Here is a 17,612-nt window from a genome sequence, read left to right as displayed (position 1 = left end):
GGCTGTCTCCAATACTTTCAGCCCTTAGATCCTATATTAACTTTTCATCACAGATAATGTTGCAGCATTTATTCTCGTCCATGCTTTACTCAAGCACGTCATAATTAGAATTTTCTTCAATGAACAGTCCAACAAAAATGACTATGAAGACGGAGTCTAGATCTCATCATTCTCCTCTATTTTTTAAGCATCTTTTTTCAATAATTTCCTTTTTTCAGGCCTCTGAGGAAGAGTTCGATATAGGTGATTCTATTTACGGTCGAGTTCGATGGTCTCCATCTCAGGCTTTAGATGCATCCTATAGCATTAAAATACAACGAGTATATGTATGTGCTGGGCGGGATGGTTATATTCCATCTTATGATCCCAGTGGCAGCGTCTACAAAGACGGTCCCCAGTATGGATGCCTGGAAAATTCACCCAAACTTCGACACAGGCTATTACTTTTGGTAAGCCAATAGATATCAATTAGTTTTATTCTAAGAAAAATTTGTTAAGCACAAAGAATGGTAGGCTACTTGTTGAACTAATAAAGTAAATGTTTTCAATAGAAAATAGACTACTACCATAACTATGTTCAAGGGAATATACAATGGGTGTGTGCATCCCTATGATAAATACTCTGAAGCTTTATGGTATAACATTTTACTATGAAATAAGAAAATATGCAGTTTTGATGGTGATAAAAAAAGAAAAATTTAAACCGAAAGTGAATTCTACTTATCTTACATTTTTATCTTACATCAGTTACAGACTCCTTTCCTAAGAATAACACTACATTTTTAATTTGAAAATTGAGATAGTAAAAAAAAATGAATTAACGGTTAATTATTATAGCATGGTTAAAAGTCTATTTTTTTATTTTAGCACAATTGGAGAATAATAACAATTGACACAAATTAACTAAAGCAATCATAATGAACTACCTGACTAACTAACAAGGTTGAAGATTCAAACAACTGCCAAAGTTATTGTAATCAACAGCCATGAAATTGAAATTAAACACATTTTCGAACATTGGAAGCAGGTGTTTTAGCCAGCTGTTTATCAAAGTAGAATTTTTAAATAACTATGCCTATAAAATACTATCAATTATACATACTAAAATAAATAACCGAGGAATATTAAATTAGCTGGTACGTGTTAAATATTCTGAAAACACCCAAGAAGTGAATGTAGGTTAATCATAATGGCAGCGTCTAGGTCAATGTTAATGAAAGATCCCAAAATATGATGAAAATATAATACTTCATTAACAAAATTATTGAAACTGCAGAAGAAAATTTTGAAAGGCAGGCCGCATAGGACACATTATGCTAATTACCTAACCTAATGACCTCTATGTATTAAATATTTTATTGAAATTGCTTGCATTGTCGTTTTCCTCACTGAAACCAAGCTAATCATAACCGAATGCGAAAGACCAACCAGTTTTTCTCCTGAGTGTTTTCGGGATATTTAACTAGTACCAATTGTAACCATCACCTGTCTGAAAACCTGAGACCGACGTTTTAGCCTGCTGCTTACAAAAATACCAAATTTTGCGAATTAACTAAAAATGTTGAAGACCCAAAAATACTTTTATTTAAAGTGTAATCAGCCGTATTCGAATACACTGTTTTTTATAGCTTACGATCCCATAGAGCTGCGCAATTCAATATCCCTCAGCAACTGAACATTATTTAGCACAAAGCTAACAGGCCAATTAACCTAAATTCTTAACATATCTCATTAAGTACAATAATAATTTCATGATGCATCGGCGGAGGGAGAAGCGTAAAAAAAGCACCCTTGCTCATGCTCTGATCGATGCAAGCACATAGAAAATGTCAAATCTTTGGGAAAAGAATTAATATTCCCTTTATATACTTGTCATGAGTTTAAATTTTGGAACCGGAAAATAAATCAAGAAATTTTCATAAAAGTGTTGCTGTAAACTTTGATATTCAAGGAAATGACAAATTCATTAAAGAAACTCAGTATTGCGAAATTCAGCCCTCTCGAGTCGATACGGGAAACTCTGAACCGAAGAAGAAGGACATGAAAAAACTATGCATTCAACGAAGTATCATACCACATTGATATCCTATCCTAGTCAAAAACCATAAAATACAAAATTAACCCACCAAAGGCAGTCCAAGCGCGGGAAAAATAATAAAACACCATAATCTATTAAATACATTTAATATGAAAAAATTAACCGTCTAAGACAGTCACGATTCGACGGTTAGTAAGTAACGTATCAGCATAGACTACATAGTTCCAACACAATAGATGTTTAACTTTCTTTATTCGTTCTACCGCGAGGAATTTATGCTCCATGGAGTAGCTAATCCCGTGAAAATATTCTAGAAATTAAATTCTATTCCACATCCCACTTCCTACGAGGCTTTTACGTCGTTACTCTCGAAAAAGAGCTTTCTACTCATCTGTAATTCACAATTTAGAAACTCGAGTTTTAGCCTATTTCTCGACCTCAACCTAAAATTTAACCATTTTGGGAGGGGTTAGGTCGTTAAACGTTTTTTTTTTGGAACTAGCAAGTTTTTTTTAGCCTGGTTTGTGAAAGAAACATTTGTGTAGCGAATGTTTCGATTCAAATTGTAGATTGACTGGATTAAAAGGCATTGACAAAGAAATCGGAATTAAATCGGAAGAAATTAACTGATTAAATTAAAAAAACTAAGAAAAGAAACAAACCCAACTGACGAAGTTAGAATTGTTTACACACTTAAGTCTAAAACTGTTTCCGCCCGGTTTCGAACCGGGGACCTTCTGCGTGTTAGGCAGACGTGATAACCACTACACTACGGAAACGTTATATAGATAAAAGAATAAAATTGGAAGGTATGAGATGGGTGATAATCTACAATTTAGTTTAAATAAAGTCGAAAAGCAGGGACATTTCAAGACGTAAAAGTGAAAAACACAATTTCCCCTGGAAAGTATAATTCATCATAAGCTACCTTAAGCAATTATCTAAACTAAATACACTTCCAAAGTGTCACATAGCCTACTTTTTTTTTTCTATATCGTTCCCTGTAACTTATCGCTGTTTAGTACTTGAGCAAATTCTTAAATGTATGTATGTATGTATTTATTTATAACCCATCATACAAAATAATGAAGTGATGGAGTACATTGAAAAAAAAGAAGAAAGAAACAATGTATCGTAATTACATTCTAAAATACAAAAAAAAAAAAAAATTCTACGTCAAAAAACAACACTTTGTCATTCATGGCCGGTTTGCTTATTGCACATGTGTACATTCAGCTCAGCTGACTTAGCACACGGGTCAGACAAGCTATATTTTTTCATCAAATAGGGGTTGCGGGTCCACGGAGGAACTCACAACAGAAACTTAGCAAATTTGAAGAAAACGCGTTTCATCCTAAGATGGTCAGATTCACTGAATATAGGGTAAAACGGTACTAAGAATATTTGGCAGGACGACACTATTGTAAATTCTCACAAGATGGGCTCTATTCAATGAAACTGAGAACTAATAATGGTACCATATGCACGACGGATTTTCGTTTCCATACTTTCTAGCATCAATAGCCTAGTTTTCTTCCGATTTTTTCGAATAGGAAGGCCAAGATATTTCAACTTAACACAAGGCTTTACTTCTGTACCATTCAGATCTATAGATATATTATCTGATCTAGTCGTATCTATTTCATTAAAAATCAAAACATCACATTTTTCAGCATTTAGGGAAAGTCCAGTATCACTATAGTTTTTACATATCTCCAAAAAACATTTTTCTAGCCAATTGATAGTCCTACTAATATTAAAAACGTCGTCTGCATAACATAATATCGACCAATCAGTACCTTTATATATACAGCACGAAGAAAGTTGGCACTGAGCTGGAAGCGTTGCATTATTATAAACCGTGGGAGAAGTAACCGCACCCTGCTTAACCCCGATATGAATTGGTATATCATCACTCAGCAAATTGCTTCCAGGTATACGTATTTTTGGCTTTTATATGGCGGTACATGTACAGAAGAAGTCTAACTAAGTCTAGCGATACACCAACGAATCAAATGCTTTACTAACATTGTATGTTCCAAGCGCTAGAGTACCACCGGATTTATCTGCATCGATCAACAAATTGCAACAAATTCGCAAATGTTATGCGAACTCTTAAAATGTAATTTCAACTGGATGGGTCTTCCAGTTCTTCAGAAAATTTATCCATAGCCTCCACTCCACACCTTAGCTCATATTTTAGTGTTTCCTCTACTATCCTTACATTGCTCCTATTTTCATATGTATCACTCAAATACTTCTTGTACAAGCCCCTGGTCTTCTCTACTTGAATTAAAGTATTTCCGCTAATATTCTTTATTGCGTTTCTGACCCCTCCCCTCCCCCCTAAGACACCGTTTGCTACTTAACAAACTCTTTTCCTGAAATTATTCTATCGATCATCTACATTGTCCAGTGTTGTACGTTTTAGTTAATCACAAATTATTCCATTCATTTCTTTTTTTAGAAATATGGTTATTTAGTTAAGTTTATTAATAAAAATTTAACTTAACAAAAAACATATATATATATATATATATATATATATATATATATATATATATATATATATATATATATATATATATATATATATATATATAAAATGCATGAGAAATAGTCATTCAACTAAATCTTTTAGCCTGCCCGTGACCTTGCTAAGGCAAGTTGTCCTAGGGGTGTGCCAGGAGTAGAGGAAAAAAAAAGAGAAAACTTTAATACTAGTTATAAGCACAAATTAAATATACCAGATCATTGCTTTTCCTAAGGCCAAAATAACTTCAATGATTTAAAAACATGAACATTGGAACTTGGAATGTTACGACGTTATTACTGACGTTAAACGACGACGTTAAATGTTATTACTATCGTATCGACATTTTGACTGACGAATTCAGACGATTCGAACTGAACTTCTTAGGAGTTTCAGAAACTCAAATCCGAGGAGTAGGAAGCATGAAATTAAGTGATATAGAATTTGTTGACTCAGACAGGAAGGATGGGGTACATAGACAAGGAATTGGGCTGATGATGAATAAGGAAGCTGCTAAGTCTTGTTTAGGCTGGAAAGGTATTAATAATATTATACTAATTGCTCATTTTATGACTAAAAAGTTCAGGGTATCAGTTATAGTTGTACACGCCCCTGTTGAACCGACTGACGGAGATACTAGTAACTCGGATAAATTTACTTACAGTTACAGGAGCAAATAGACAAGGTCCCATGTAGAAATATGGTGTTTTTACTTGTAGATTTTATCGCCCAGATGTGTAGAAATAGGGATAGATGCTATCCTAGCCTAGATAAATTTGGCGTAGGAAAAGAAAACAGTATTGGTCATGAAATGGCTCATAAATTGACATGGTATTCACTTGATGGTAAGACAGCAAACCTTATTGATTATGTTATAGTAAACCGATGACTGGCAGGATCAATACAAGATACTATATAGGAGTATAGGAGTGCCGTTATTGATGTTAAAAGTAAAGGTCACCATCTAGTAGTGTCTACGGTTAATTTAAAGCTGAAATTTCGGAAGGATAACTACCTCCTGGAAAGTTATGATGTTGGTAGACTCCAGGATAAGAATTTAAGAGAAACTTCCCGGAACAGTTGAATGCTCAACTTAAGAGTTTAAAATTTGACAATGTGGATGATGGTTGAAATAATTTTAGAAATACAGTTTTTGAAGTTGCTGATGGTGTCTTATGGAAGATAGTTAAGACTGCGGCTGAGAATATTAGCCAAAAAGCTTTATTTTTAATAGAGAATGGAAGGAGTTTGTACAAGAATTACCTTAGTGATAGATCATATGAAAACAAAAATAATATAAAGAAAGTGGAGAAAGTATTAAAATATGAACTATGGAGGTGTGAAGTGGAGGCCATGAAGTGGAGGTGTGAGATGCATCTAGACGGCATAATAGTACAATTTTGTACTGGCATGTTAGTAAATTGAGAGGGAGTAGTCAAGCCGGACTTGTCCCAGTTTATGAAAGAAAGATTGAGATAGCTAGGGCACGTTCTGCAGATGAAGGATGACAGATTGCTGAAGATTATCCTTTTTGGCCAACCGTTTGGGACTAAATGGAAACCACTTTGTCCTCGTCTGAGGTGGGAGGATGTAATAAAGAAAGATTTAAAGGAAATAGGAACTTCCTGGGTAAAATGTAAAGAGGGAGGCTTTTGATAGATTCGGGTGAAGGATGAGCGTGTGTAGCTGAGTTAGCCTCAGGCGGCTTTGTGCTGCGGTGAGTTGTTAGTAGTAGTAGTAGTAAAAAAAAGAAGACACATTAGTGCTTACCATGCAAAAAAGTTATTTTGCTTTGTGTTCAAGCCAGGGGACTGTATGTTTCCTATAAAGTATTTTCGGGCATGGAAATCCAATGGTGTACTTTTTATTTCAATCCGAAGCTATTTTTGGGAGTTTCACGCTGTTTTTTGAAATATCCATAAATTTGTTTTCGAAATAACCTTTCTACCTAATCAAGATACTAGTTATCATTCCGGAATCAGTTACATATAGCAATTCTTTTACTAACCAGTTTTTTATTAAAAAGCGTCTTACTTTTTGGTTATTCTGGGCCATGGTTCTTTGTTTACTAGGTTGCAGCTACCGCTGGAACCATGAGAGGTAAACAGCCTAAGTAACCTCCTAAAACCTGTGAAGTGGTTGTGATTGCGATCTGAGAGTCCAAAACCCGAGCAGAATAAAAGTAAAGCAAGGACGGTTTCCAGTGTGGTTTGCTAAGATTAAGTTGTTTCTCTTAGCAAGTGGAGGGATGCGACAAAAAGCCAACAAAACATTTTTTTTACAGTATGCTTAGATATATATATATATATATATATATATACATATAACAATACAAGTGGAATGAATTAAGAAGATTTATGTCGCTTAGACTAGGAATAAACGAGGTATGATTTCCATAGGCAGCACGAATAATTTTATCACTTGACTGATCATACATCAAACAGTAAACTGTGCGAAAAATGTGGTTCGATCCTACTTCCTAGGACTATGAACAAATAGATAGCTAGGCCGTATTTTACCGATGAAGGATGACATATTGCCAAAGTTTGTACTTTTGACCATTCACTTAGGGCCAAATGAAAAGCTGGTCCCCCTCGAATGAATAGGAAGAGGTCGTAAGGAAGGATTTAAAGGAAAGTTGAACTAAATGGGAAGGGGGAAAGAGTGAAGCTTCGAATAGACTGGGAGGAGGAGTTTTGTGCAACTGTGTTGGTCCGAGGTGGTTTGGTGCAACAGTGAGTTATTAGTAGTGGTAATAGCAGTATTGGTAGCTGGAAAAAGGCTTTTGACGGTGGTTGTCTTATCCTATTTGTTTATTTCAGGATAGGGAGGAGCCACGTGCAACAGATAAAGTTTTTGAAGATGTCCCAGTTGAAGCTGCTTTTGCGAGTGAACACCCTGAGCTAATCACAACTACTCCATTGAACACAGGACTGGATGGCTTTGTAATGAAAGTTGACCCTTTATACAGAGTCAAGTCGGGCAATGTCTGGTTTATTCAGGTAAGAGAATGAATTCAAAGGTAGACAGTAGCATGAGAAATAGAGATATTTCAAAACTCAGCAATAAATTTCGCTTGTTTTGACTCTCTAGAGCTATTGGGAAAGAAAGGTTAACATTGTTATTTAAATTATTACGGATGAAGGATATTAGGTTGCTAAAAACTGCGAATTTTGGCAATCCCACTGAGGCCAAAAGATAAGCAGGACATCTTTGAACGGGGTATAAAGAGGTCATAATGAAAGATTGAAAAGAAGCAGGAACTTTATGGAAGAGAATAAAAAGTGAAGCTCTGGACAGTGTAGAGTAGAGATGGAAGGTGTGCGGCTACGGCAGCCATAGGCGGTTTGGTGGTGTGATGAGTTATCAGAAGCAGTAGTAGCACTAAATGTATAAGTTACAGGGATGAGATGGCACTTTTCCCAATATTTGCAGATAATAGGAATAGTTTGTTAAAATCGCGGTCTGAACCAGTGCGAATTTCCCCACTTGAACTACTACGATTTTCTGATTTCACGCTGAGACTATAATTCTCTAAGACATTTTAAACAACAGGCGAAAATATACTAGGATGTATTAAAACAGTCTCCTTTGCCTTTATTTTTTCCGAGAGAAAAACACATTACTGTGCAAATAGGACTGAAAAATGGCAGGCATGATTTTTTTTCTACTAAAAAAAAACAACAAAAACTGTGAAGGGCAATGTCTTCCCAAGCCAAGATAGAGGTTTTTACAAGCAAGGAGGTGGTTTTTTTCATATGTTTGAAATACCATTAGAGTTACTTTTTATGGAAAGCTCCATTGGGGGATATCAGTTCTATAAAATATACCTAATCTATGAAAAATGTAAGATTCGCTATCTCGTCAAATGAACAGAGGCTGGGAATCAGCTAAAAAATATTTATCTTCTAGAAACCAGATTTTCTTTCTTCTTTTTTGGAGTAAATTTAAAACCGACTACTATACCTATCCTTTTTTTACATAATGAGTAACCAATTTGGGAATTATCCTGAATCTTGACTGGAGGATAGTCTCAACAATTAAAAACGCATGCTCTTAGCTAATATTTATATGCTATCGAAATGAAGTACAATGCTATACAAACCAGCTAATGGAGATCAGTATAACCTTTGATACTACCTTCCTTTGATTTAGTTGATTCAGGTATAACTTCCAATTTTCTTTAGTTTTGATTAATTGCTAGTATTTATTTATGTTTTCATAATTAGCATAAAAGTAGTAATTCTGAAATATAAAAAAAGGCAAAAGTAGGATATAGTTTAAGCTTGTATATCGTGCGTAAATGGAAATTAAAATCTACGGAATTTCTATGGGACACGGAAGTGCAATTTTAGTAAAGTGTTGTTCACAGCATGTCCTAGTTAGAATTTTATGTCTAAACACGTATCAGCCTCGACATTAATATCATGGCAGTTCCTGTCCACGTTTTAGAATCAAGAGCTTTCTGTCAAGGGATTCAAACTCTACCAATAATCATTATTGACATTATTTGATCGCTATATCTATCATTTGTCTTTAAAAGTTGCGTTCACAAATGTGCGTCTCGTTTGACTTTCTTCCCTAAGCAGCTGAATGATTGGACGTTAATGTCTAGTCTAGACGTGTATGTAAATGCCAGTGTAAATGCCCGAATACAAAAGAAGTAGAGATGTACATTAACTTAGAGTCAATTTTTATGCAAAAATGCTTACTTTATGCTTAAGAATAGTCAGTTTGAAACAACATCAGCAGCTATTCTTTTGACAATAAAAATGTATAGTTAGCCTACGCTAAAAGAAAACCATATATCTATTTTTGCGAAAACATTGATGTACTGTTTTAGGAAACACGTTAAAAAAGACCGTAATCCGTCCCAGTGATGCTATATCTTGTTCAGTCGGATCTGGACCGTGAAAAATCACCTCGTCAAAATTGTTGTGCCGTTGATATCATGCCTGGAATTGTGTGTGGTATTTTCACCACCTCTAAGGTAATTGCCAAAAACGCTTTCTCTAAGGGAAAAACAGCAGAACAATGCATGTTCAATCACCCTCTGATCATCCTGATGTACTTTGCCCTGCTGATCCTCCCTTTGAAAATAGCTTGGCAGTGGATCTTTGGTAGTTATCTCAGAAGTGTCAAAATAACAGGTCATCTTCAGGCGTGACGGTGAAGATGCATAAATACAAGTTGAAGCTTTTAACTATCAATAAAATGACACAAGTTGCTTGAGCAGTTTTCATCTGGCCTTGTGAACATGAGCTAGATGATGGATTTATTGAATGAGCAAAACAGGCGATAAAAGATGTTTGTTTTCATTGCGCTCACAGCCTTCTTTGCTTTCTTGTCTTTAATGCTGACTGCCAAATTTTTATACCACAAAGTACTCAAAATATCAAAATGATGATAATACGTAAATTTGGCATTAAAATAAACTTATTAAATTAATTTCAGGTAATTTATACCATAACAGCAACATATCACCGACAGAGACGGGATTTGGCCAATGAAGGATCTGAAATCATTCGTCAAGGAACAAACATAAAATGTATTCGTCTAGCAATTGTTGATGACTACATTTGGCTGAAGGCCAGTATCATACTTCTGACCGTTCCCTTAATCGGAGGTTTAATTCTTGGACTCTGTGGCTATTTAATATACAAAACGAAGAAAAGAAGAAAAAAGATTGGTATTTGTGAAATTCCTGAATGTGAACCTTTAAGTAATACTAGTGATAAAATTCGAGCTAAATTAGAAGCTTAATGCCATGGATTTCTATAATTTTTTAGTTTTTTCTCGAATGGTGTACATAGTTTTAATATTTATACGATTCAAATTCCTTTTTTTTTGGTATTGCAGCAACTGTTAGAAATTGAATACCGATCAATCCCGAATACAAACGATTATATGCTAGCAAAATCCTCTTCATTTTGAAATAACCTGAGTTTGATTACCAATATTGTTACACAACCATTTTATTGGACAAAGAAAAAAAAAAGCTAATTTCCTGTCATATATTATCTATTTGTTTCATATCTAATCGAATCTATAATTTAAATATTCTGGTAACAAAATCAGGGGATTAAAAAGCACAGGTCTGATTGATTTTGATCTTGCTATATAAAAAATGAATAAAATTAAAATCTCATGCAAGACCCCCCCCCCCCCTCTTCAAAAGAATAAAATAACTCTTCATCAAAATATCACCTTATTAATCTAAAAGAAAAGCGACCTTGAGGTCGTTTTTATGGTTTCAGCAGAATAAACGAGAATCTAAACGAGATAATCGATTTTTAAACCAATGAATATAACAGAGGGCTGATTTAGTATCAATCTTGTTTTACAGTTTGACATCATGTTGTATTTGCTTTCCTTTTTTTTGGTTTTCTATGAAAATTGGAAAAAAATAGTACTTAGTTTATGTTTACCCGTTGGTACAGAGCTATTATAATTCCTTTTGCAGTCAGTGCTTATCTTTTTATAAAACTTAAAATTGTTTTTAAATAGACTATAATTTCTTTGTAATTTTAGGTGCAGTCAAGATTATTTTGTTTTAATCACTGTTTTTTTACATATTTTTTAATATTCCTTTATTTCATAGCTTTACAGATCGTGTTACTGTGATCTCATTCTTTGCTCTTATTTCTATTAAACATATTAGAGATATCTTTTCAAGAACAAACCGTAGGAAACAAACAGCCTACTCAGCTTATTAGTATAAGTAGCAACAAAGGCAATTTTGGTGTACTGGATTCAGACCATCACACCGAACATGTCTTTTAAATATTGTTGATTGTGTGCTAAAAAACGCAGCTGGCTGAAATGATTGCTCTCTAATATTATTTTCAAAAAGTTCGTGGTAACGAACTGTAGTAAGGATTGACCCGGCTAAATAGTAACCAAAACTCTAAAAAATGAAATTTTGACACCAATAGTTACATCAAAAGAATCACATTTTAATGCTGATTTTAAATATATAAGTTTCATCAAGATTAGTCTTACCCATCAAAAGTTACAAGCCTGAGGTAATTTGCCTCTTTTTGGAAAATAGGGGGGAAATACCCCCTAAAAGTCCTAGGATCTTAACAAAAATCACACCATCAGATTCAACGTATCAGAGAACCTTATTGTAGAAGTTTCAAGCTCCTATCTACGGAAATGTGGAATTTCGCATTTTTTGCCAGAAGACAAATCACGGATGCATGTTTATTTTTTTTTTCCCAGAGGTGATCCTATCGACTCAATGGTCCTAGAATGTCGCAAAAGGGCTCATTCTAACGGAAATTAAAAGTTCTAGTGCCCTTTTAAAGTGACCAAAAAAATTGGAGGGCACCTAGGCCCCCTCCCACGCTCATTTTTTCCCCAAAGTCACCGGATCAAAATTCTGAGATAGCCATTTTATTCACCATAGTCGAAAAACCTAATAACTATGTCTTTGGGGACGGCTTACTCCCCCGCAGTCCCCGTGGGAGGGGCTGCAAGTTACAAACTTTGACCTATAGTAATGGTTACTGGGAAGTGTACAGACGTTTTCAGGGGGATATTTTTGGTTTGGGGGGAGAGTTGAGGGGGGGGGGGTTATGTGGTAGGATCTTTCCATGGAAGAACTTCTCATGGGGGAAGAGACTTTCAATGAAGGGGCCGCAAGATTTTCTTGAAGACTTTCAATGAAGGGGCGCAAAAACAAGGAAAATTTAAATATGAGCAGTTTTTTCTACTGAAAGTGAGGAGCAGCATTAAAACTTAAAACGAACATAAATTATTACGCATATGAGGGGTTTACCTCCTTGTAATACCTCGCTCTTTATGCTAAAGTATATCTTGTAATTTCAAGTATTTATTCTACGGCCTTTGTGATTCAGGAGTCATTCTTAAGGAATTGGGAGAAAATTTAAGCTTTAGTGTAAAGAGCGAGATATCGACGAGGGTTGAGCCCCCTCATATACGCAATAAAAGCATACGAATATAGAAGTTCGCTACGTAAGTTAATTCGTAAGTTACGCATGTTTTTTACTTATGAAAACGTTCGTAAAAATTAAAAGTTATAGTTGCCTTTTTAAGTAATCAAAACATTGGAGGGCAACTAGGCCTGCTCCCTCGCTCCTTTTTTCCCAAAATCTTCCGATTAAAACTGTGAGAAAGCCATTTAGCCAAAAAAAAAAATATGCAAATTTCGTTTTAATTATTTATGTGCGGAGTGCCAGCTTTTCCTCCTCAACACCCCGCTCTTTACGCTAAAGTTTTTCACTGTTTTAAAAAGTAGAGTTAAGAGAAAGAGTCAAACTTTAGCGTAAAGAGCGGGGCGTTGAGGAGGAAAAGCCCCTTTCATATACGGAGTAATTTCTGTTCGTTTCAAGTTTTAATGTCGCTCCTTACTTTCATTTAAAAAAACTGTTTTTTTTTGTTCAATTTTTAATTAATAACGTTTATACATATATATATACTAGCTGTTGGGGTGGCGCTTCGCACCACCGCAACACCTAGTTGGTGGGGGCGCTTCGCGCCCCCCCAAGCCCCCCCGCGCGCGTAAGTCGTTACGCGCCATAATAGTTACGCGCCATTGTAGTTGTGTCCCTATGTCCCACCTGTGAATATAGATAGATATATATATATATATATATATATATATATATATATATATATATATATATATATATATATATATATATATATATATATATATATATATATATATATATATATATATATATATATATATATATATATATATATATATATATATATATATATATATATATATATATATATATATATATGGTTTTAACTACGTAAAACTTGCGAATATACAACATTCTTTGCTGTCCCATTGTCTTTGCATATAAATAGATTGTCAGGTTTACCGACTCTTGAACATGCAACATATAATGGTCCATGGGAAAACAATCTGTATTCAGATCTATACCTCATGATTCTAATGATTGCCCTTGAGCTTTGTTGATTGTGATTGCTAATCGACCATTCCCTGTCCCGGTGTCCCGGTCGTCATTTATATCCCCCTGTTTCCCCCGGTGTCCCCGTTGTAGTTGTGTCCCTGTGTCCCGGTCGTCATTTATATTCCCTGTGTCCCGGTCGTCATTTGTATCCCGGTGTCCCGGTCTGTATATACATTCGTTTTTTAGTTTTGTTTTTCTCCTTTATTTTTTTCCTTTTTTTTCTTTTTTAGTTTATTTAGATTTTTAGATTTTTTAGTTTTTTTATTAGTTTTTAGTTTTTTTTTTCTTTTTTTTTTTTTGTAGTTTTTACCTTCTTTTTAGTTTTGTTAGTTTTTTTTTTTACTTATGTCCTGGTCGTCATTTATACTCCCTGTGTCCCGGTGCTTTGTTGATTGCTAATCGAACATTCCTTTTGTCCTGGTCGCTTTCTCTTTGAGTGTCGTCATTTATTTTTTTCTTTTTTAGTTCTTTTAGTTTTTACCTTTTTTAGTTTTTTTTAGTTTTTTAGATGAAAATTTTTTTTAGTTTTTTCCTTTTTTTCTTTTTAGTTTTTTATTGGTTTTTACCTTTATTTTAGCTTATTTTTCAGTTTTTTCCTTTTTTTTATTTTTTTTTATTTTTTATTTTTTTTAGTTTTTTACCTTTTTTTAGTTTTTTTAGTTTTTTTAGTTTTTTAGCTTTTTTACTTTTTTTATTAGTTTTTAGTTTTTTTTGTAGTTTTTGCCTTTTTTTAGTTTTTTCAGTTTTTTTTAGTTTTTTATTGGTTTTTACCTTTATTTTAGCTTATTTTTCAGTTTTTTCCTTTTTTTTTGTAGTTTTTGCCTTTTTTTAGTTTTTTCAGTTTTCAGTTTTGTCACCTGATCCAGTTTTTTCAGGTGACGTCACCTGATCCACAGATCCACAGATCCACAGACAACTTATTTTTATATATATAGATATATATATATATATATATATATATATATATATATATATATATATATATATATAGGCTATATATATATATATATATATATATATATATATATATATATATATATATATATATATATATATATATATGTATATATATATATATATATATATATATATATATATATATATATATATATATATATATATATATATATATAGCTTCCTATTCAAACTATCAAAAAAAAAAAAAAAAAAAAAAAAAATGTTGTCCTTACCCTGAGACAAAATCCCTGTGTTAGGATGTTGGACTACTGGTTTGACACGACGGTCCCTCCAAAAATACAAGGGAAAAAAGGTGTGTGAAGCACCTAACTTCAATTTTTGTGTCATAATATTTCAGTTTTTAAAGCAGTGAGGGTTCTTCACACAAATATCAATCTTAGGGGACGCCCTCTAGCCCTACGAATAATACACTGTTCAAACAGTCGTATCAATCTGATTTTATATTTTACACTCTGGACCTAGGCTATGCATAATAACTAGGAAGCCTTCAAACCCTTCCCATCTCTTCTTAACAGTTCGTCTAAATATATTTATTCAACCAAAAAGAGACTAAGGTTTTGGGGGGTCAATTCGCCCCTCCAAATTCATCAAAAAAAATTCATGAGAAGTTCCAAATTGACCTAACATATTTAGAAGCCCAGTAAAACTCAAGATACCTGTTTGAATGGGTTCTCTTCTAATATTCTACAGCCACTTCAGTGTTCATTCAGACTTCGTCCAGTTAAGACCAGTGTTGAAAAAGGATTATATTTTGAATAGTGATTTCAGTGTTACGCAATAGAGTAAACTCATACGTTTTGTAAAAGTACTAAATCTAATTACTCAGACGAAGAAATTGAATTTTTTTTTATACTTTTTCTGGATAATTTTAATGAGAAACAGACGAAGGCTGGCACGTCTATAAATAAGAAAGGCAATTAAAAGGTAACATTTTTCTAATTATTAGATATGCCTGGAGGATTCGAAATTAGAGGACTAGCATTTGCAAAATTCAAAGGATATCCAAAATGGCCGGTTCGAATTGTGGATACTGTTCAAAAGAAAAACGGATCACACTACGCTGTTTTCTGTTACGGCACGCACGAGGTATTAACGGTTAGTGAGTATTTCATTGAGAGGTTCTTTCCACTGCGTCAAAATAACCGCTCTATTCCAAATATTCTTGTCCTAAGCAGCATTTGTAGGAAGAGAGTAATAAGGATAAATCCAGAATTGCATTGAACCTTAAAGAGAACAAAGTGGTTCATTTATTTTTTTATGATTTCTCTCTTCATAGGACTTCTGCCAACTGTAGGCAAACATTTTCTTTAGTATAATTACAATCTTTTTATATTACATTTTAGAAAAATCATCATTCCTACTTTTTCTTTAAATTCACTGTCGATATTAATTCTAAGTCAAAGGCTATGCAAAATTGTATTAAAAAAATTTCAATACGAAAATAACTCTTAGTAGGACTTCCAGATGTAAATAACAAATCGAAGGATCGAAGGAATTTTAATATAAATAACTTTATACCTAACTGGAAATTATTGTAAGACTGATGATATGTCATTTTTGTTGTATTTTGCATTTTATGAAGTAAGGACTGTTGTCTTAATATGTCTGCTTATGTAGTGGACTGCTCTCACATTTACACCCCTTTATCTTCACTTCTTTCATTGTTGTATAATTTTTTTTTATTTTTGAAAATTAAGTCTGTATTTGATAAGTCAGAGCCAGTTAGAGCCAATTTTCTCAAATCAGGTGAAAATGACAGTTAAAAATAAAAAATAAGCCATATAGTACCCGACAAGCAAAGATACACTGAAGAAAACTGAGATGTTTCCCTGGATGCTTTAATTATGCAGGTTTATCTCAGTTTCGAAAAGGTGTTTTTTGCAGAAACTACATTTCAGCTGGGGGGGGGGGGAATTGGGTTTGGGAGGGGAGCAGACTGGGGTCTTGAGGGGGAAACTGGGGCCTGGAGGGGACAATTATCCCCCTACCCCAAAGCAAATTACGCCCTTATAGGTTAGTCTAGGCTACATCAGCTGGTTGGGGGCGGGGGTTAACTTGGATCTAGAGGGGACAGTTACCCCTCCTGCTCCATAGCAAATTGTACCTCTGTAGGTTAGTTTAGGTCAGGTTAAATTAGGTTAGGCTTGGTTGGGCTTGGTTGGAATAACCAAACTTCTGAAAAGTAAGCGTGGATGTGATAAGTTGGAGTTGGAGCCAAGTTGGAGCCAGTTGGAGCCAATTTTCTCAAATCAGGTGAAAATGACAATGAAAAATAGAAAAAAAATGAGCCGTAAGGCACCATACAAGCAAAGATACACTGAAGAAAACTGACATGTTTTTCTAGATGCTTGATTTATGCAGGCTTATCTCAGTTTTGACAAGGTTTTTTTTTGCAAAAACTACATTTCAGATGTGCGGGGGGGACTTACATCTGGAAGGGGGCAAACTTGGGTCTGGAGGGTGAAAACTGCGATCTGGAGGGGGGAGTTATTCTCCACCCCATAGCAAATTATGCCCCTGTATGCTGGGTTAGGCTATATCAGTAAGAGGGGGAATAAACTTTGGTCTAGAGGGGACAGTTACCCCTCCTGCTCCATAGCAAATTGTACTTCTGTTGGTTAATTTATGTCAGGTTAAATTAGGTTAGGCTTGGTTGGAATGACCAAACTTCTGAAAAGTAAGCGTGGATGTGATAAGTTGGAGCCAGTTGGAGCCAATTTTCTCAAATCAGGTGAAAATGACAGTGAAAAATAAAAAATGAGCCGTATGGTACCACACAAGCAAAAATACACTGAAGAAAACTGACATGTTTCTCTAGATGCTTGATTTATGCATGCTTATCTCAATTTGGACAAGGTTTTTTTGCAGAAACTACATTTCAGCTCTGGGGGGGGGGGGGGGCTTGATTCTGGGAGGGGGAAAACTGGGGTCTGGAAGGGGGAGTTATCCCCCTAACCCATATCAAATTATTCCCCTGTAGGTTAGGCTATATCAGCTGAGGGGGTTGAAATGGGGTCTAGAAGGGCAGTTACCCCTCCTTCTCCATAGCAAACTGTACCTCCGTAGGTTAATCTAGGTCAGGTTAAATTAGGTTATGCTTGGTTGGAAT

At 34.5% G+C, this 17,612-nt stretch overlaps 1 protein-coding gene and 1 non-coding gene across 4 annotated transcripts in view; one reads left to right on the top strand and one right to left on the bottom strand.

The window, feature by feature from the left end:
- Window positions 1-11,096, top strand: part of LOC136038701 (extracellular matrix organizing protein FRAS1-like) — a 196,884-nt gene extending 185,788 nt beyond the window's left edge. For all 3 annotated transcript variants that reach the window (XM_065722012.1, XM_065722013.1, XM_065722014.1), the window contains 3 exons: window positions 219-449; window positions 7,394-7,573; window positions 10,026-11,096. In XM_065722012.1, coding sequence (XP_065578084.1) covers window positions 219-449; window positions 7,394-7,573; window positions 10,026-10,334 — 720 coding nt within the window. In that variant the 3' untranslated portion in view covers window positions 10,335-11,096. The remainder of the gene's footprint in view (window positions 1-218; window positions 450-7,393; window positions 7,574-10,025) is intronic.
- Window positions 2,745-2,817, bottom strand: Trnav-aac (transfer RNA valine (anticodon AAC)). Its single transcript has one exon. It is a non-coding gene; the product is annotated as a tRNA-Val (tRNA).
- Window positions 11,097-17,612: the final 6,516 nt, after the last annotated feature.

The sequence above is a fragment of the Artemia franciscana genome, chromosome 18 (genome assembly GCF_032884065.1).
Source record: "Artemia franciscana chromosome 18, ASM3288406v1, whole genome shotgun sequence".
Lineage (NCBI taxonomy): Eukaryota > Metazoa > Arthropoda > Branchiopoda > Anostraca > Artemiidae > Artemia > Artemia franciscana.
The sequence above is the reverse complement of the archived record's forward strand: the minus strand, read 5'-3'. Positions and strand labels throughout refer to the sequence as shown.